The sequence below is a fragment of the Astatotilapia calliptera genome, chromosome 16, assembly GCF_964374335.1.
Source record: "Astatotilapia calliptera chromosome 16, fAstCal68.1, whole genome shotgun sequence".
NCBI lineage: Eukaryota > Metazoa > Chordata > Actinopteri > Cichliformes > Cichlidae > Astatotilapia > Astatotilapia calliptera.
Window position 1 is genome coordinate 34103068 of NC_137437.1, and position 19899 is coordinate 34122966.

At 41.3% G+C, this 19899-nt stretch overlaps 1 protein-coding gene across 23 annotated transcripts; it reads right to left on the minus strand.

Moving 5' to 3' along the window:
* Nucleotides 1–1187: 1187 nt before the first annotated feature.
* Nucleotides 1188–19237, minus strand: traf3ip1 (TNF receptor-associated factor 3 interacting protein 1). Of its 23 annotated transcripts, none has more exons than XM_080290945.1 (17): nucleotides 18972–19237; nucleotides 16848–16916; nucleotides 15620–15781; nucleotides 14879–15007; nucleotides 14197–14607; nucleotides 13980–14051; nucleotides 13771–13791; nucleotides 13592–13615; nucleotides 12886–12961; nucleotides 12643–12660; nucleotides 11544–11631; nucleotides 10559–10645; nucleotides 10182–10347; nucleotides 10059–10095; nucleotides 9871–9947; nucleotides 5021–5238; nucleotides 1188–4792 (listed from the first exon to the last, which is right to left on the minus strand). In XM_080290945.1, exons 1-17 carry the CDS (start codon nucleotides 19092–19094, stop codon nucleotides 4627–4629), a joined length of 1944 nt encoding a protein of 647 aa, XP_080147071.1. In that variant the 5' UTR covers nucleotides 19095–19237; the 3' UTR covers nucleotides 1188–4626. The 23 variants fall into 23 exon arrangements, with proteins under 23 accessions (XP_080147071.1, XP_080147068.1, XP_080147070.1 ...); XM_080290942.1 differs by having other exon boundaries at nucleotides 10559–10648; XM_080290944.1 differs by having other exon boundaries at nucleotides 11544–11634.
* Nucleotides 19238–19899: the final 662 nt, after the last annotated feature.

Below are 19899 nucleotides of genomic sequence, written 5' to 3' on the forward strand. Positions count from 1 at the left end.
TCACACTTTATTAATTATGATCGACTAAACGTGTTACTTCCAAGCCTAAACGCCTACATGTTGCTTTAAGGCCTTCACCACAAGACCAGGCATTAAACTCGAGTGAAAAAAATCCTTTATTTTTCTGCCAGGACACGTGTCAGAAATAATTATGCTGAATTAAAAATGTAGCAGGCCACTGCCTTACCTCAAATGAATGTGAGGCATAATTTGATGAATGTTCATAGCTCTGCGGTGTAAGTCAAATATGAGATCTGTGTGTAGTGTGAAGAAGACGCTGTTTAACTGATAGTTGCAGATGAGATTCTGCCACCTGTGCTGTAACTAATGAGTAATTTTGGGGTGGGTAACATACACCAGGCAGGCATGCAGCTATGGCTTTCTATGCTGCCTGCTGACAGACACTGAGGTCCTGGTGGTGCTCTAAAAATAAATGCCATGTGGCCCCATAGGAGGACGGACTGTTTACAGACTGCCATCGCTGAACATGGAAACCTGCTCATGGTTAAAAAAGTGCACTTCAGCTAGTTTCATAGTGTTAGTCATGGTGGTCAGTAATAACACAAAATCTGCCAAAATACTCAGGTTAGTTCTCACACACACGATCATTTTAAATTATAATTTAATTAAAACAGGATACTTGTGTGTTTTATCCACAGATTAAAGTCGCAAAAGTGATTTTATTTTCATTTGTCTCCAAGATTAGTGAAACTCAAAAGCAAAAGAGCTTCTAAGCTTTGTATAAATTCAGAGAAAAATGCTCTGAATTTGTCTGACATGTCTTGAGTCACTTTGCTGTGTACTGCACTGCATCGTTAAACAGACACGCACAACTGAGGCTTGCCTTCTTTAGCGCCGTGTGCTGAAGTCTTTCTGCAAAAGGAGCTTCAGCTAAATCTGCAGGTTGCAAAACAAAGGCTCAGCTGCTGTGAAAGTGATGCTAAAGGGCGTCTTACAAAGATGTCTGTAACAGCGCTGCCGTAGAAAGTTGCTGGATGTTACTGGATGGTCTGCTGGACGAGTCTTTCACATAAGAGTCTGCTTGAGGGTGTGAGTATCAAAAATCTTTAAAAAAGAAATACATATAAATGAAATGAAAAAAATGATACCAATGTTATTCTGGAATAATCTAGACCAAGCTAACATCTTCAAACTTCATACAAAAACACACAAAAATGAGACAATTCTTTATTGCAATGTAACCATTTATTTCACTCCACTACAAAATTATATAATTATTTGAACTATGATACAGTCTCCACATATACATAATGTACAGTTTATAGTGTACACGATAAAAAGCCTTTTAATATAATGAATGAGCATGCGGGTTCCCACTTTTCCAGATGAGATTTTTGAAATGACATTTTTCAGAACGCTAACATTTCCTGTAAGTTTTCCAATGTATTATTTTTATAATACTGATATAAATATGGAGATAAGTCAAATTACAGTGTATTTTGCCTGATAAGTTAAAATGTAGAGTGCCACGTTTTTAAAAGACAGCCACATTATATTTTTCCCCTTACAAACACGAATGCCGTTTAAATTAACATCAGAGCCTACAAATGTCTGCCCACTGGATTTCTGTTCTAGTTTCAAGCCTCATTTTTCCACCAATGACTCCCAGCCCACATGTTGTGTCAGCCACAAGTTTGCTAACCCACAGGTTTGGTAAGGCAGGCAGAAATCCTAGTCTGGGCAGAAAATAAATATTTAGGTGGTGTAAATATTTGTGAGAAAGGGAGCCGCTGTGCAGTGTACAAGTCGCCACATTCGCATATGAAATAAAGCATCTAGTTCTGTAAAAACTGCATTTAGTGGTTATGATGGAGAAAAGGTGTAATGGATTCCATTCATCAAAATCACCTACATTTCACAGGAAGTGTTATTTTCCAGCAGTGATTTTCTGTGTAATTGTGTTTTCTGGGAAGAAAAAGTGCAGCAGAACCAACCAGAATAACAAGCTGTGTACAAGTCTTAAAAACTGTAAAATTACTGTAAATTACTTTCTGTGTGTGTGTGGTTACCGCACTTTCACTCAGCAGCCACGCAAAGTTTGTATTTTTGTTTCATTCACATTTGGATGACTCTTTTTTTCACCTTTTCAATACCAACATTTTCAGGGAAACTGAGGCAGGATCTAGTTTCAGTCTCTCATCTCTACTATCCAACTTACTACAAGTCCAGCAATGTTCATATTAGTGCAAAGCATTTCTTACAAGTTGCAAAGGAAGCTAGTAAAATATGAATTCATATTTTTCAATGTATAGAGAAAGCTTACAAAACTTCCTATCAGTTTGGCAGTACGACAGTACAAGATGGTGGCTCCCCTGCATGCTCACTGCTTTTTCCTTTAAAGTATACAAGCTTAGTGTATTTATAAAAGAGTTAGAAATACGACAGAGTGTGAACATTGCTTATTGCAAAAAGCTTTTTTCTAAAAACGCTCTAATCAAAGTGCAGCAGTGCCTCAAAAGTGGAAGAGTGTTTTTAAAGTAGCGCAAGCAGTTTCCACTCATGACCTTCGGATAACAGCTAAAGAACGAAGACTCGAGATATTGCCGGTGGTGTCCTCTCCCACATGCAGCACACTGTGAGCTCACAGTTTGGGTCAGATGAAGGTTTGCTCTGGTTAAAGCGTGCAGGAGGCAGGATGCGTGACACTCACTGACTCACTTTGAAATCACCGCTCACATCTACTTTTCTCACAGGGGGACATCAGACATTACACAGACTTTGCACTAGTGAGCTGTAGGGATGGGTACCGGTGTCCGGTGCCATGATGGCACCGGTTCTGACATAAACGGTAGTAACCAGACCGAAAAGCAGCGCACATTTCGGTGCTTTATTTCGGTGCTTTTTTTTCCTGAGCTGTGATACACTTCTAGCCAATCATTTTACGTTTCCGAGGATAGTAGGCGGGGCCAGGTACGTACGTTCTGTTAGAGCAGAGCTACAGATTAAAAATGTCCAAGGCGAAGCGGTCAAAAGTCTGGCTGTACTCCACAGCAAAATATGCAAACTCAGCAGCAACACGTGCTTTAAGCTGATACTGTGATACTGTCAAAGGAGCTAACACCAAGAATCCGATGAAACACCTGGCGATGCATAGCGTTTTTTTTAAAAGCCCAGAAATGCGCCGTATTTGACAGCTTGCTGCGAGACCTCACACCGTGCACATCTACTGCGGGTGGGTTGCCTGTTATGCAACATCCCCCAAAAACACGAAGAGGAGAGTCCTGGCCCCTAACCCTGCCAGTGTAGCAGAAATGATGACGGATGATGGTGGCAGCAGCCGTTCTTCTCTGCGTGAGTAGCTAATTTACGTTGAGTAGGCTAACCACGTTATTACATTAATGCATGTAAGGTGAACTAGCAAACATCATCATAGCTACATGCTGTCCTCTTGTTTGATGGCAGATACTCCCTTCACCCTGGCTAAAAAGGCTAAAATGACCAAAGAAAAAGTGGAAAACAGTTAAACATGAGAGGTTTAGGACAAAGTTTGTGTTTTTTCCATTGTTTAAGCACTGCTTCCAGCCAAGAGTGATACCATATATGCCCCATAGCTGCAGAAAAGGCTAACATTGTTATATTTTTACAAAAAACAGCTGAATATGAGAGGTTTTTGGACCAATTTTGTGTTCTCCATTCTTTAAGCACCGGTTTGAGCACCGTTTGAGCACCGGCACCGTTTCAAAAGTACCGATTTGGCACCGGTATCAGATAAAACCTAAACGATACCCATCCCTAGTGAGCTGGCAGAGTAAAGCAGTCTTCTTTTTCTTTTCGATTTAACACAGTAAAAAAAAAATTGGTTTATGAAAACTGTAAATGTCAATGAAATGTTAAAAGGTTGGAAAATGTTACTGGACAAATTCACGCCAAGACACTACATTCATGTAACACGCGTTGTTATCAGCTCCACTCCAGGCCTCTCCACGAGCGTCCGATTGTTTTGTAGAAAATGTAAACGTTCTATCTAAACGTTCCTCCTGCTTTCAATCAGCTGGATGTGCCGTGAGTATGTTTAATTACTGTTACGGGTCTGCTCACTACTCCGGTCAAACTGCATGTCAAATATCAAGTGCTCACAAGAATAACATGCCGAGTGCACCACGCCCTCAAAAACTCGGTGATTAAATGAACGAGGAAACATTTCAAATTTGGTCTAGTGGATGAATGTGCAGCTTTCTGCTGTAATGTTCAAGTTGTGAGCTGTGCACTGGCTCAATGCACGAAGGCACCATTTCAAAAGAAGGGCAAAAGATTGGGTTACGTTAGTGTGCAGATCATAAAGATGCATTTTATTTATTCATTCATCTGTCAGTGTTTTCAGCTGCTATGTCTCCAGCATCATCCACTTTTTCCAATCCATCATCTAGTTTTTTGGGAACAGTTTCAGACCTCTAAACCGTCGAGCGGCCCTTTCAAGTACCAATATCTTAAAGTGGAGTAGGAATATATTTGGGTCCATCTCCTGGTCTGAAAACCTAAAAGTGGTCCCGTAATTCCACAACACCTCCAAGAAAAATGGCCTTACCATTATTCTGAATGAGAACCCACTCCCACCTGAATGTTCAGTGCGTTTTTGGGGGTTTTCTTGTGCATCTTGTTTCTTGTTCAGGTTCTGGAGGAGACCTTGATTCCAGTCACCATTTTCTGGATCTTCTCTTCATTCTTCAGTATGTTGGACCGTACAGCACAAATCTTGTCCTGCTGGTCCTTAATCAGCTGCTCCAGCTCAGCTAGCTCAGCTTTAAGAGGCTCCACTGCCCGATCTGTCGCTCTGCAGCACGCACACACAAAGAAGGGATACAATAATTGTGTGCATGAAAGCAGAAGATGACTTAGCAGCTTGTGAAGTACTGATAGTCGTCTTTCTTTTTTTTGACTGTAAGAGTACAAAAAGAGTATAGCTAGAATCACAAATGTGTGTGTGTGTGTGTGTGTGTGTGATCTGGTGTTGGAAACAGCACAAAGATTAAAAAGTGTGTTAATTATTCGGTGACCGAACCTCTGCTCCTGCAGCAAGGCCTGTGCGTGCTCCTTGTTTTCCCGCCGCCAGGAAAGCAGTTCAGCCTGCATGGCATCCATGTCCTCCTGGATGTAGTCCATGATCTTGCCTAAAGGTAGGGAACTACGGCACACCAGCTGAATGGATGAGCGCAGCCGTTCGATCTCTTTTGTCACCATATCCCGCTCCTTTTTCTGCGCTGCTTCAGACACCAAATTCTGAAAGGGAAGGTGGTATGACAGGTGAGGTCGGGTGGATTAAAAACATTGAATTCAAAACTTGCAAACATCAGATTCTAAGCACACGCAAGCTGATGACGTGGGACGGTTTCCCACTCAGCAATGTTTCAAACAGACACAAATCACTTGTGTGTCCCCAGACCAATACACAATAAACCCTCTTTAGGAATTCCACCTTTTTCAGCAAAGTCTCAAATATCCAGAGCCAGAGCAGGGCTGCATTTAGTGGTTTGGGATTTCAAGGCTAAAAATGTTAGGCGGGAATTCTACCAACCTAGCTGTATATATAAAGATCAAAGGTGCTGCTGAATTGTGTTGGTTAAAGTAGGAGGACGGGGCTGACTGGCTGCTGAAGGCTTCCAGTGTATGGTGTGCGGCTAAAGTGGACGGGGGGGGGTGTCGCTCTATGTCAATTACACTCAGACCCTTGATGGAGAAAAGGAGGGGAAGGTATCAGGGAGGGACCTCCCTCGGTAAGGAGCAAACCCAAGGATGTTTGCTCAGCTGGGATTCGCGAGGCCTGAATGTGTGTGCGTAATTTGAAAGCACTGCAAACTGCAACCTTACAGACACACACACACACACACACACACACACACACACACACACACACACACACACACACACACACACACACACACACACACACACACACACACACCAACCAGAGGATCAGACGAAGCATACAGTGAACAACCCCCACCAGCAAACTTGGTCTTTAAGTCCTGTTTATTTTAGTAACAGGCTGTGGCAGTGGGGTTATTTTACTAAAGTATTAAGTAACAACTCCTACACTTATGCCTCCTTTCAAGCTTGGCCCAAATTATGCTATTTGGCTTCACAAATGGCAGCACCTGCCTTCACGAGGCAGAGGAATTCATAGTTGCAGCACAGTGCAAACTAAATGACAGCTTCCTCATTCAAACACACCGACTGTCACGCCCCCAGCTGAGCAGTGGAGCACATATGGTTGGCGTAGCTGGCACTGTAGCTTTTGCCTTATCAAGGCACCTCTTAAAACAAACCAATCGCCTCACTAATTACAATTCTGAAAAGCAGCTCGACTAGACGAGACCACACAGCAGAAATGACATCAAACATTATTGTTTGCCACCATTTCTCTGCAGAGGGAAAGCACACACTTCTGTCGACCTCGCTCTGCTGTTCCTTTGTGGTAGCGCAAGAGTGTGAGGGCTGAAATGCCTTGGCCTGCTGGTCCCCCCAACAAGGTGGGTGGCTTTCCACTGCGCACCATGAACCCTGCAGCTAGACAAATACTCTATGGTTCATTCGGCCTGCCTGGCTGCGGTTTGGTCTGCACAGCCCAGACGGGACCCATGGCTTCATTCTGTTTGCCATCCCCATGCTACCTCCACACCCCCACCACTTCTTCTCTGTTGGAAAATAAAAAACTTGGCATGAAAACATGACCCCTTGTACATGCGCACTCTGTCCATGTAGATATAAATCAAGCTTTATGGAGGTCTTCGTCGGTGTCTGCGAGACCTGTGTGCTCCTAGTTTTCCTTCTTCTCACCCAGATCACAGAACAATATTTAGACAAGGTGACCGCAGAGGCGCAGGGGCGAGAGAGGAGGAAAGGGGCAGGTTTTCCCATTATCTTAGACGGCGATAAAAGCACGATGCAAAAGGAAGACACGACCTTTGGCTGATGCCAAAGAAGTGGCTGTGGACTCAAAACAAAGAGGTTTTAGGAGGTTTTTCGAAGGTTTAAACGTTTTCTCTGTCCCGTGGAGCTGCATTCATTACATTTAAAAACCTCCTTCAAAAGTTGGGACGGCAGACCCGAAAATCTCCAAACACTTGATTATGACATGGTGAGGTACAATACAAAGTAAAATTCACTCAGTCATCACATGCCTAATGAGCTTAATTAGGAAATGCATGCAAAAATGTGATTTATGGAGCGCTTGTGGGGATTTTCTGGCGTAGGAGAAAAACATTCTTCAAAGAATCCTCTGACATGAAAAATGGCTTGTAAACATGGAGCCTGTCAGTGGCACAGCAATCTTTAGGGTCTGATTAACTGGGAAAACAATGATTTAGACGTGAGCTGTGTCACTGATGGCGTAACATCAGCTTCCTTAGAAGAGAGCGCAAACCTGGCTATTACCGTCACAGCAGATGTCAGCTGCTTTCCTGTAAAAAACCCGAGAGGTGAGCCAGGAAGCGTAATCACAGAATGAGATTTAGGGTTAGTTTTCCTAAAAGTTTATTCAGAAGTCTTGCTAGATCATAAAAATAGTTTGAAGTCAGTGAAGTAAGGAGGGGAAAAAAAATGAGGTCACAGGATGTTGTTAGAAGGTCATTGTGGCCCACTGGGGAGACATCGAGGAGCAAACCCCTGGGGTGTCAGGTGAAGTGAGAGGAAACTTCCAGGGGACCGCTGGCTGTACTGCAGCAACCGGAAAATGGAAACTGAGCTTTAAAAAAGCTTCATAATCTTTAAAAGGTTCTCATGGAGCGACGGCTTTGAAGGTATTAAATATATCATCAAGGTGGAGTTCAAGCCAGAAAACAATTTTCAGCTGCCTTCAGGTAGGTTACTCAAAAACCTGACCAAAACCTGTCAATATGACCTCTAAAAAAGTAATGTGACTAATGGAATGCCACGGGGTCATTTCCTCATGTTTCCACAAAAAACGCTCCATGTTTATGAAGACACAGGTCTGGAGAGCAGAGTATTTATTTTCTTGACAATTCTGCAGAGAGTATTCTGGCCCTCCTGCTCCGTGACTCTCACTCAACAGCCATCCATTTGTATGCCACGGGGTTTATTTATACACTACAAACCTTCATCAAGGCTAATTTAATGGGGGGAAAAAAGTACACAAAAATTCTTATGAAAACGCAGCTGTTGCAAGGAGCGGATTCTGTCTAAATAGAAAGAGAACCATCTCGGAATAATATACAAGGCCACCAAGAGGTCATGAGGAAGGTCATCCCCAAAAATATACAGCAAAGACACGCACACAGTGCTGGGACACAGCAAAATATAATCACTTGGCTGTTTAAGTGTTCCCTTTATTTACATCAGCAGAGAAAGAACACAATTAAATTAGGACTAACAAAGTGGGACAGAATAAAGACTTCAAATATACAAAAAGGCCAGGATGTGCGTACTGAGCCTGACGCTAAATCAGTGTGACTTGCAACTTACTCAGACACTGTTTTTAAATACTGGTATTAAAATAATACCACTTGCAGCAGCATAATTTCAAACTGCACACACCAATGAAACTCAATATTTACATTTTTGTGCCTGCGCATTTTACTGTGATTACAATAAAAGAAAAAAAAATCTACTCTAAGCTGACCTCTCCACCCTTTCATGTCAGGAAGGAAGTCATTATAGTTCTTTATACAGCTGACGAGGAAAAGCCAATAGCGGCAGAGGGGCGAACATTCGACTGCAGATCACACAGGAGAGTCGAGGATGGCAGACTGGAGGCCCCTGAAATCTGAGGAGGCTACATTAAGAAAATTAGAATAATCTCCGCAAGCGTGCGCTCACGTTACTCAAAGAGCCGGTTATTCTGAAGGTTTCCTCTGTGAGTGTCTGTTTGCACATGTGCACGCTCGCACAACAGTAAGGTTTGTTAAAAGCTGGGCCAAAACATTCCTGCAGGTGTGAGTTATGAGGGATGATGCCTGAAGTCGCAGTTTGGAAGAGATAGATCAGCAGGGTGTTTTTGCATGAGTTACAGGCCAAAACAGTGCATCCATCAGAGGCAGGGTGGTCAGCTTCAGTGAAGTGGACCACCCAAAGCAGACAGCATACACCACCTCACGCCACGGACTACAGACCAAACTGCAAGCTTCACACTGTCTGATACTCCAAATATTGATGGAAGTCTGACTGGTACAAAGGCTCACTGTGGGGAAATGTCGAACGTGAGCAATGGCAGAAGCATGTCACCTTGAGAAAACTGGTCAATCGTGTATATTATGAAGACTAAAAGTCAAAGAGGAGAAAATAGAAAAACAAACAAACAAACAAAACAAAAAAACGATAAAACCGAGCGCTTCTGATCTGTGTGCGAAACCCACCAGTCCCCAAAAAACAAAAACACACATCAAAAAAACATGTATATGTATAAAGACGTGTAAAAAAATAGAGGGCACGAGCTAAAAAAAAGCCTGTTTCAAGGATTGTAGATGCTTTTAACAAAATAAAGCAGTATGTAACTTGAGATAGTGGGCAACCCAAGAAAACAAGCTCACTTTGCTCCAGACATCTTGATGAGTGTGTTAATTGTGTGTGTGGTCCTTTAAGGCCCATACTTGCTTGTTTGGTGATTAGCCCTTCAGCTTCACTGATGGGGAACATTTTTGTGGTTTCGAGGCAGTGCAATTACACCTCCCCACTTCATTTGTTTATATCTTTCTTTTGATAATAACCAGGGTTGCGCTGTGTTTTTTCGGTGTGGTAAGAGCGTGTTCCCAAGGAGCAAGCTTTCCAGAAAGAATGACTGAGAGAGATGGCGGAAAGGTTCAACCCAGGTTTTTGGTGAGACTAGTTTTTCGGTAAGAGCCAGGCTAATATTGCCCTCTAGTGGACAAAAGCGAAATACTTCTACACGGCCAGTACCTGTTCTTTAGATTTCAGGGACACCGGGGACGACTCGTAGTCTTTTTTGGTCTCAAGGATCTTTTTCACGAGGCCACCTACAGTTAGAGAAAAGTAATTTCAGGAGATTCAGAAGAAAATGAGGCACTGCTGGAATTAAAAACACACACAAACACACACATATATATATTTTAAATGTAGCTCTGTACCGTGTTTCTCATCTTTGTCTAGTTCTTGGGTAGGTTCCTGTAATAGATAAGAATAACAGAAAATATAGTAACTACTCCTTGCTTAGATTTTTCTATGAAAAAGTTACTGTTCAAGTCACTCACCACCTCCACTTCAGGAGCACCTGAGGGTGGAGGGACTGCCTCCTCCACAAGAAACTGTTCATCATCATCCTCATCTTCCTCCGCGATCTTTTTTCCATCCATGATGACGGGTGCCGAGGGCTTGGCACTAGAGAGCCTTAGAGACGAACAAAGAGGCTGACTCATTCTAAAGAAGATTTAAAAGGCAGGAGCATGAAGAGGAGAGATTCATGTTGCTTGACTGCTGTGTGACTGGTTAGACTTGCTGCACTGCTCCACTGTTCAAAAACCATTTAGACGGGCTCAACATCTAGTAGGAACTAAACTAGGCGAAGAATGATGTCACACAGCATAATCTGAACATAAGAAACATTAATGAATATGAATGATGAAGTCACCTCTCAGCCGGGCTCGCATCAGTGTAGCTTTCCTGTCTCTTGACTCGAGGAGGTGCTGGGCGAGCACTGCTGGGTCGTGCTATTTGTCTACTGTTGAAGAATGGAGAAAAAAAAAAATCAACCATAATCTAAAAGACAGCTTTACATTTCATTTTTTTATAAACAAAACTGAGAACAGCAACAGATGCTGCTGCACCACAGCTGTTCCACCAACCAATCAAATCGTTTCCTCTCCTTATAATCCAAACTGTAAAGTCTACTGGAGGTTTGTGCATAACATTGCATGATATGGTCATATCGTGTAGAGCTCAGTACCAGCACCTTCAAGTGCCAGCAACACAATGATTGGCACCTATAAGATAAGGCATGCTGGTAGAGTGGACATCATAAACACTTCATGGTTCCCCTGTGGTGAGGAAATAGGTCCAAAGTGTGGACCAGCATTAGAAAAAAGAGCAAACATTTTTAGGTGAGGAAAAAGCCCGGACAATATTGGCTCTAATGTCATCATTTAATTCCTAAAACACGCAAAAGCAATGTTTCATCCCACAGGATCTTCAGGCATGTGTCCTAAAGAAGTTCCAACCCTAAAACAGCCACAGAGTGACTTTTTCCTCAGTACACTGTGATAAAGCGCCTCAGAACGAGTCCAAGGAAGCATTTCTCTCAATCTACTTCTGTTCTTTTTTCCTCGGACCTCCCAAACATTGACAAATAAGGCTAATGTCCAGAAATCTCACCTCGCTAATGGTATGTTAAAATATTAACTGGTTACCATACACTAAACTGCAACTGTGAAATTACATGTCATAAAACTTCCTGAAAGTATTCATGTGTGTAACTACCACTCAATCAATACAACTTTTTCTATGTGTGTTTTATGACAAACACAAAATCCACTTCAGTACTAAAACATGTAACTTGAATAGCATCTGCATGTGACCATGCACAGTGGCTCATTAGTGACAGTGTTAACTTTAAAGACCTGGAAGCCATGTCAGATGACGCTGACGATCCTCCAACTTCTCCATTTTCTTGAGGAACAGGTCTCTGGGATAAATGAACATCTCCATCTGCTAAAGAAAAATAACAGATAATAATTCGCTTTGCATAACATAACAGGAATCCCTCCCATAACAACATTTTGTATTCTGACTCGTCATAAAACACTGCATGACCAAATATGCACCAATGTTCCTGAGCTAGCTTTGTGCTCTATTATAAAACTCCTAAAATCTTTGATATGATTTAAAGACTCATTTAGCATCAACTAAAGCTCTTATTCTTTCAGATCTCCAGTGGCTTAAACTCTCACCTGGATGCACTGATGTATACTTCAAGCTCCTTTGACACCATTGCTGGGTGAGGCTCTCGTGATTTCTCACCACGCCAAACTAAACTACACCTTTCTTTCAAACAGAGTGCAGTCAGAAGCAAAACAGGTGCAAAAGAGGGCAGATTACTGCCTGGTGCAGGTGGTACAGCACACAGGACGAGGCTTTAAAATCTCATTGTCAAAGCTTCCACGGACAGATAAAAAAAAATGCATTTTTACCGTAGCTCTGCTGAAATGTGAAGACTGACTGGAATTTCTATAAACCATAATTGCTTCATGGGGCTATTTGTCCTGCTGTTATCTTTCCCACAGGTGTGGCTCCTATTCATTTGCATGCAGGTGAGTTTGGGTTGGGTCCCATTGAAACGCTGTATTTAATATTGACCTTCACAAACAAACCTGAACGACTTGTTCAGAGGTTTTAACAAAAAAAAAAAAAAAAAAAAATTTATCGTTGTTAAACGGTAAGTGAGTCATTCAGTCACTGGCTCACTTTGTTACTCAGACCGGAATATCAAGTTATTTCATACCTTCTACTGTCACCGCAGAGGTAGTTAATGTATCTGCTAAGGTTTGTTAAAGGTGTTACTGTGAGAGTAATTCGATTGATTTATGCACACAATTAATGTTCAATCAGTATCTGAGTTAACCTTTTATGTTGACCTTTTTTTAAGGGACCGATTTCATGGAATAACTTAAAAACTTTGGTTTTCTTTAAATGAACTCATAAAAGAGAGCAAGCACTTACCGCCTTCACTGTCAGATTCTTCTGCAGGGAAACAAATAAAAAAAAATGTATTACTTACACAACAATGTAATCCCTGAAAAGGATAAGTGGAAGAGCAAGGCGAATGAGCAAGTTACTTTATTATTGAAGCGTAAAAAGAAAACTATCAAACTAAAAAGTCTTTCTGCCACATTTTTATTAATTATTAAATATATATTCTTGCTGTCAATGAATAAAGCTGAAGGAGGGGGTGCCGGGTGTCACCTTGATCTCCCATTTTGGGTCTTCGCCGCTGCCCCTTGGCAGATGCAGGCCGAGGTATTCTCGCTGGACTCTCAGACTGTGTTAAAGGAAAACACAAAAAAGAAAAAAATGGATGACTGACGACAAGCACACACAGATGTAACTGTAATTAATTATTTTATCTGAAAACTGAAATCTTTGTCATGTAGTAACATTTTAACATAACACAGAAAAAAAAGGGCTGCGTCCCTCCTGAAAAACAAAAGAGGCTGTGTCGAGGTACAAAAGTTTCAAAACCAAACATTTAATATAATAACTGCAGAGGCATTAAGATTATATCTCACCCAAACAGACCGCAACAATATCGAGGGAGATGTAGGAAAGATTAGTAAGAACAAAGCAAAGCTAGAAATGCAGACAACTGAGAATTTATCATGTTTGTCAACCAGCTGTGAACCCTGCTTTACACTGAACTGAACAACACGCGACAGTACAAACACACTGCCACACCAAGACATCATCTTGTGATGTGTTAGAGGAGAAATACGAAACTCAGACATTCAAACATTTATTCTCCAGCTGAACAACAGAAACACAGGGAACTCACTTCCTCTAACACAGCCCAGGAGGTATTTAAACACAGTAATATCAAAAGGTTTGTAACTGTACTGGTAGTGGATCTGAAATGAAGAAATCCCACTGAGACCTTTTTTCAATGAGTTTTTACCTGGTTCTCAGCTGCTTCTGTGAGCTGTGAAGACAAAAATACAAGTCACACAATCATCACATGTATCAGTTACACACTGAGTGAGGGAACACAATCTGCCACACTACAGCCTGAAGTAGTCTTTAACCACGCAGCTAGCCACCCACTACATTCAAAAACTAAATCGTCTGCAGTAATACCTCTTCAGCTGGATTTGGTTCCTTGCAAGAATAAGAGGCAAAAAAAAAAAAATCAGAAAAGAAATTAGAATAGTTCATGAGCCCGTGTGATGTGTCAGGATTAATAATTCAAGCGTAAGCAAATGAAACCACTGCACCTCTCTGTCATTAATGTCTGTGAAACTCAGAAATGATTTGATTTGTCAGATATCTGAAAATACAGATCTTACCGCTGGTGCAGGTTTGGCTGTTTTAATGGGCTCTTCAGGGGATGGTTTTTGCTGGTCCTCTGATATTCGGACCTGAACGCACACACAAACAACTGTAAGAACTACATTCTGTTGTTTTTCATGTATTTGTTCAGTCACACACTGTATATTTAACATGTTCTAAGCTGAAACGGCGACTGGAAAAGGGAAATGTGTGCTGTCCTTGCTGCAAACATACCTTGCTGTTTCCACTCTCTCCACTTCTCTTCCTCTCATCCCCATCTTTGTGTCGGTCTCTTTCTTTTTCTCTGTCTCGATCTCTTCGTTTTTCCTTGTCTCTCTCTCTGTGAGAATCTTGCTCTCTTGTCTTTTCTCTGTCTCTCTCTTTGTCCTTTTCCCTGTCTCGATCTCTCTCTCTGTCTCTGTCCCTGACTCGTCCTTTGTCTTTGTCTCGTTCCCGGTCTCGACTCTTGTCCTTGTCACGGTCTTTCGCATGGCGGTCCTGTTCGCTGCGATGGTGTTTTTCCGAGCGCTCTCTGTCACGACGGTGCTCTTTCTCTCCATCTCTGCGTCGGCTCTCCTGTTCTTTGGGCTGGTCTGGGTCTTTCTGGTCCCGGCTGCTGCTGCGCTCTGTGATCTTCTTCTTCTCCTGAAATAATATATTAACAGTTATACATCATGCAGTTCACAGTAGGCCTAATCATTTTTTTAAATCCTATTGAAAAATGTAAATATATATATATATATATATATATATATATATATATATATATATATATATATCTGAGGTGTGCTACAAAAAAATTCTTTGCAGTATTTTGGTGTGAACGTTAAAATATAGATTCTGAGGACATCTGAAGAAACATTAATATGTCTGAAAGTGTTAGATTATTTAATGGATGCCATTTAAGAAGACTCACCTCTCTATCCACATGATGTTCCCGTCCCTCCCTATTCTCCTTGTCCTGGGACCTAGAGGTACTGGCTTTGGTTTTAATGTCCACTTTTTCTCCTTTAAGCACTCGCTTCACTGCGTCATCACTGGACATCTGCAGTTAAATGTACAGGAGGATCAGACAATGTGATAAAGTAAAACTCACTGAACAGCTTTAAACAGCATCTACGTTCCAAAGTGTCCCTGAAAAGGAGAAACTTTATGATTGGATTGAACCTTAAATCTGAAAACTCTAAGATTCGGTTGAAGGGGAAAAAATAAAAATAAACACAATTCAGGAAAAACAGCCCATTTAACAGTTCTTCACTATTCATTAAAATGTCAGGCTTGTGGGAATTCGCTTTACTTTTTGTTGTTGTTCTTAATTTGTTTGCTGCTATTAAATACCATTACTACAGCAATTGTAACCACATACATACATTTATGGAGCAACAACCCCAGGCATCTGCTCATCTGTTTACACTCAATCTCCAGGGTTCAATTAAATACTTTCAATGTCTCCCTGAGGCAGCCAGACAGTTTTCCCAATCGAGCAATATCTGGATGTGAAAAATAACACATACTTCATTTTCCTTTTAATGGAGAGCTAGTTTCATTTGTGTCTCGGATATAACAGAGACAACATGAAAAATGGATAAATTAGTGAAATAAGAGTGCGTTCTTAACTTAGCTTTTCAGCGTGAGTGTGTAATCTAATAAGACAGACCTTGTTGAGGCAGCACTTGGCGATGGCCTGCAGCAGCTCGTTGGTTTTCTCTGGTTCGTGGCCGGCTACAATGCGGGCTGGCTTTGCTGCCAGGGGCTCGCCACTGACCAGCATCACAACGTCAATCGCTTTCTGAAGGAAGGCTATTTTTGAGTCCTTATCCTAGAAAGAAAAAGGGTGACAGTGCACAGGAGGTAACTCCAACGAGATTCATTTTCGGACACAGTTTAGGATGATTAAACAATCTGAGAAATGTGGATCTTTGCAGAGATTAGCTGAAGTTACTTCTGCCTTAGATGAGCATCTTGGTTGAGTCCGGTATAAAATAGCATGCAAATAAACTATAATTGGCCCATAATCACCATTTGTGTCCACCCTTTAACTCTGACACCACTATTTTCTTCATAATGCTACTTACATTACAGTAAGTATATTTTACTTTGCAGGGTGTGAATCTTAAGTCTGCCACACATTGTAAATGTGACTGTGCCATTTGTAGAGTATAATTGTTAGCTTTCAAATCCTGAACCTCAAAGGGCCAATCAGTCTTGTTTTTAATAAGGCAGACAAAAGGTGAAATGGAACACCTGGATTTTTAACAAGGACCATCTTTCATAATGGAGGAACAGACAAAAACACTCCTTTGATTTAATTCTTGGGTGTTAATAAAACAGACCTTACTCTAGACTAATAACCCAGCTAAACAGCCCCTCTGGTCCATCAGCCTGCTGCATTTGAGAAGGCTGCCAACTGCATAACATAAGGACGTGTGTCTGGTGCAATCACCTGGCCCTTCTGTGTCGCATCTAATAGGGTGAGCTTTTCAGTGTTAATGCCTTTATGAAATCTCTATTCAAAGCAATTAATAAAATACATAGCTGACATTAAAAAGTAGAGAAAAAGGCAAGTCTTTAAAAGATGACAGTAACAATATCAGCCTATGCCTTATGATTAAGCATTTCACAACTGAGAGCAATGTCTGAATGAGCTTTTACCAAAACTTTACATTTTTGTTTTCTTGTAAGGCGTTTGACACCCCCCCCCCCCCCCCCCCCACACACACACACACACACACACACAGTCATTACACAGGACTGTGTGACTTAATAATTGAGCAAGGCTGCTTCTTAGGTCATAACACCATTGCATTAAAGAGTCAATTAAAATCAAATCAAAGGAAAGACTGTAATTAGTGATATTATTAAGCATAGCCGTCAAACAGACGTACCTTTACACTGTCTGACTTCATTTCATTTTCTTCATACAGGCCTTTCATAAAACCAGTAGTCCTGATGACCTGAAAATGGTTGAAAAAGGGTCATTTTAAACAGACATGAAACTACAACGATATGCCATTTTTAGCTTCTGTACATCGAGAAGTTCACTCCGAAGTCTGTTTGTATGTATGTGCAGGAACAGTGCTTTTCACCTGTGGGCTAAAAAAACAACAACAATTTTTGCTGAGCATTAACCTAAACATTAAAGTAACACAACAACCACAAAAAACCTTTATAGCTTTAGCAGTTTATGCCCTACAGTCATATTCAGACATATTCCTAGTCAGAGGAGGGGAGTCCAACATGCCGACACTCTTCCCTTTATCAAATATGCATGAACCTGGAGTGAAATATAAGACTGCTGAACAGGTGAGAATGAGTTGGCACCTCTGTTGAGAAGAGCGTAAGAGATTTTACTCTGCTTGACACCTTATGTAAAAGGAGTCAACTGTGCATATAAAATGCTGAAAAAGAAAATGAAAGAAGCCGCAAGTGAGCAAAGCAAGTTTGATCATAAAGATCAGCAGTGTACTAACAACAGGGCTCTGACAACAGGCCGTGGAGATGATGCAGTGTTTCCTGTGTGTGTATGTGTGTGTTTAAAGAACCATGATACTATTGCAGCAGTTGTACTTACTCAAAATGGATCTTTGGAAGGGTGGCCACAGACAACATTAGAATACATTCATATATTGTCCTGTCATTTCTGACTCCTAATTAAATGGATGCCATTTAACCACCCAAAAAATTAAAAACTGAGAAAGGTTCTCTTTTGCCTCTTTTGTTTACACATTAGACTCATTAATCTTTTCTTTGAAAATTCCAGTAATCTTAGATTTCACAATGCCAATGATGATATTTATCTAACTAAGGGAGGGAAAAAACTGTTCTGAGGTGGAAAATCACCTTTATTGTACTTATATTGTTTCCTTTCATCCTATTATACTGGCTGTTATTTCTCTCATGCACGTACTTAAACATCACATTTAAAAATGGCTAAGAGAAACAGTATTCAATTCCATTCAAGTTTATTTGTATAATCCAAATTCCCACAAAAGTTGCCTCATGGTAGGGTTATCACCTACAGTGTTAAAGAACTCCAACAAACAAGTGACAACCTATGAGCAAGCACATTGTGATAGTAGAGTGGAGTAACTCCCTTTTAACAGAAATCCTCCAACGGAAGCACGCTCAGGGAGGGGCAGAGGAAAGAGAACGGAAAAGAGCACATAGGGAGTCAGGACAATAAAATGCTTTCTACTTTCAGAAGTGCCAGGTGTAATCACAACCTACACCCATTCTGAACCAGAAAACTCTCACGTGGTACAATTGCTTGTCTAATGCACATGAAATACCTGTGAGAGTATGTAACTGACCCTGATCTGTATCTGCACTTCTCTTCATCTGAGAGTGTTTTACTCTAGGCCACAGAAGACAGATCTTCCTGGCAAACCCCAGAAAGCCATCGGCTATAACTTAATCATATATGCATGCCTTGCAAGCAGCTTTAAATAAATGAAGGGAAATCAAAGAAACACCAATTATAGCACAGCCTGTGCTTGTTTTTAGCTGAACCATAAGCTGATCAGCATCTGTGTTCTCAACGTGACGGATTCAAGGAACCTAGCACAGGTTCATCCTAACTGGCAGGTGCCCTCCTTTAAGCCAGCAGCGGGGGAAAACGGTTTGTTGATTCGTGTGTGCGCTCAGGTCGTGCCTAGCAACAAGACGACGCTGCTGAAACAGCTAGCTCACTTGCTAACCCACCATATTAACTAAAGCGCAACCTGTCATTTAAATGAATTGCTAATGCACCCCTTGACTATCGGGATTAGTGTTACTGACAATCTGGAGCCGCAGAAATCGGAGCTTACAAAATGTTCCGTAATATTCGCGAACTTACTTGGTTAGCTTCATGCTAACTTTTATGCATTAGCCGGCTAACTAGCTCCCGTGTCTGTGTTTTTAACTTAGAAGTGGCATTGGGCTTTGCTAGGCTTCTGAGAAGAGTGTCGCGCCCCTTAAATAAAATCCAGCTTGCTTTCTCGAGTGTAATGTCAGCAGCTGAGTCTCACCTCACTGAAGATATCGTGCAGGTATCGAAAAGGAGGCTTGCTTAGCAGTTTCTCGGTGAGCGGCGGCTTCTTTATCACTTTGCCCAACGTGTCCTGGGTCTTTTTCACCACTGCCGCATTCATGGTAGTAAATAAAAAGCCAAGCTAAGTACTTTTAACCAAGAAAAAATACACGAAACTAACTAGGAGTGAAAAACTTAGTGACTCTGTCGCCTGGTTGCTATGTCAATGTCCTGCAATCCCACAGTGCATCATTTAAGAGGACTGCGCCTGCGCCAAGGGCTTACAGTTGCCAAGCGGTTTTTGTGTCCATAGCAACAACTAACAATCGGCTAGATAAATGGCTAGACAAAGTAGATAGATAGAAAATTCTTTATTATTTCCGCCAAAACAGAACAGCGTGGTTGAAAAGAGAAGCAACTAGATAAAAGCATTCAATATACATACAAAATAAAATAGGCCATTCATCAACTGTAAGTTTTGGAAGCCAGACTACAAAGATACAGTACTCGGAGTACACGAGGCGTAAAGAAGCATTTACCGAGTTCCGGTATCAGTATTTGCAACAACAGAAATTAATTCACTCTGCCCCATAAGTTGTGGAGACTATGGCCAAAAATTGATTAAAATTAAAATGGGCCATACATCCCTGTCTTTATTCGGGCATGGAGTGGGAGTTTCCTTTATACCAACACGTGGAAGATTCATAGAAGCAGTTTTAGGAACAACTGTACTTTCAGGGTGACACTTTTTAAGAGAACGAAATTCAAATTCAAATAAAAAGTTATTTTGAGTTATTTATTTGTTCTTAATCCATAGACTGAAGTATCATGTAAAAGCCCATAAAGTATATATATGTTTTTAAACTTACAGAAGGGATAATAACCAAATTAATGCTAGCTTCCCTATCTGCTGGTGTAATCCCATT

Excerpts from the sequence above, each read along its gene's own strand:
- traf3ip1 (XM_026145021.2), bottom strand. The coding sequence starts at position 19,094 with ATGAATGCGGCAGTGGTGAAAAAGACCCAGGACACGTTGGGCAAAGTG. Across the intron at positions 15,782-16,847 it reads TGAAGTCAGACAGTGTAAAG|GATAAGGACTCAAAAATAGC; the intron begins GTACGTCTGTTT and ends TTTTCTTTCTAG. Across the intron at positions 12,664-12,885 it reads ACCCAAAATGGGAGATCAAG|AAGAATCTGACAGTGAAGGC; the intron begins GTGACACCCGGC and ends GTTTCCCTGCAG.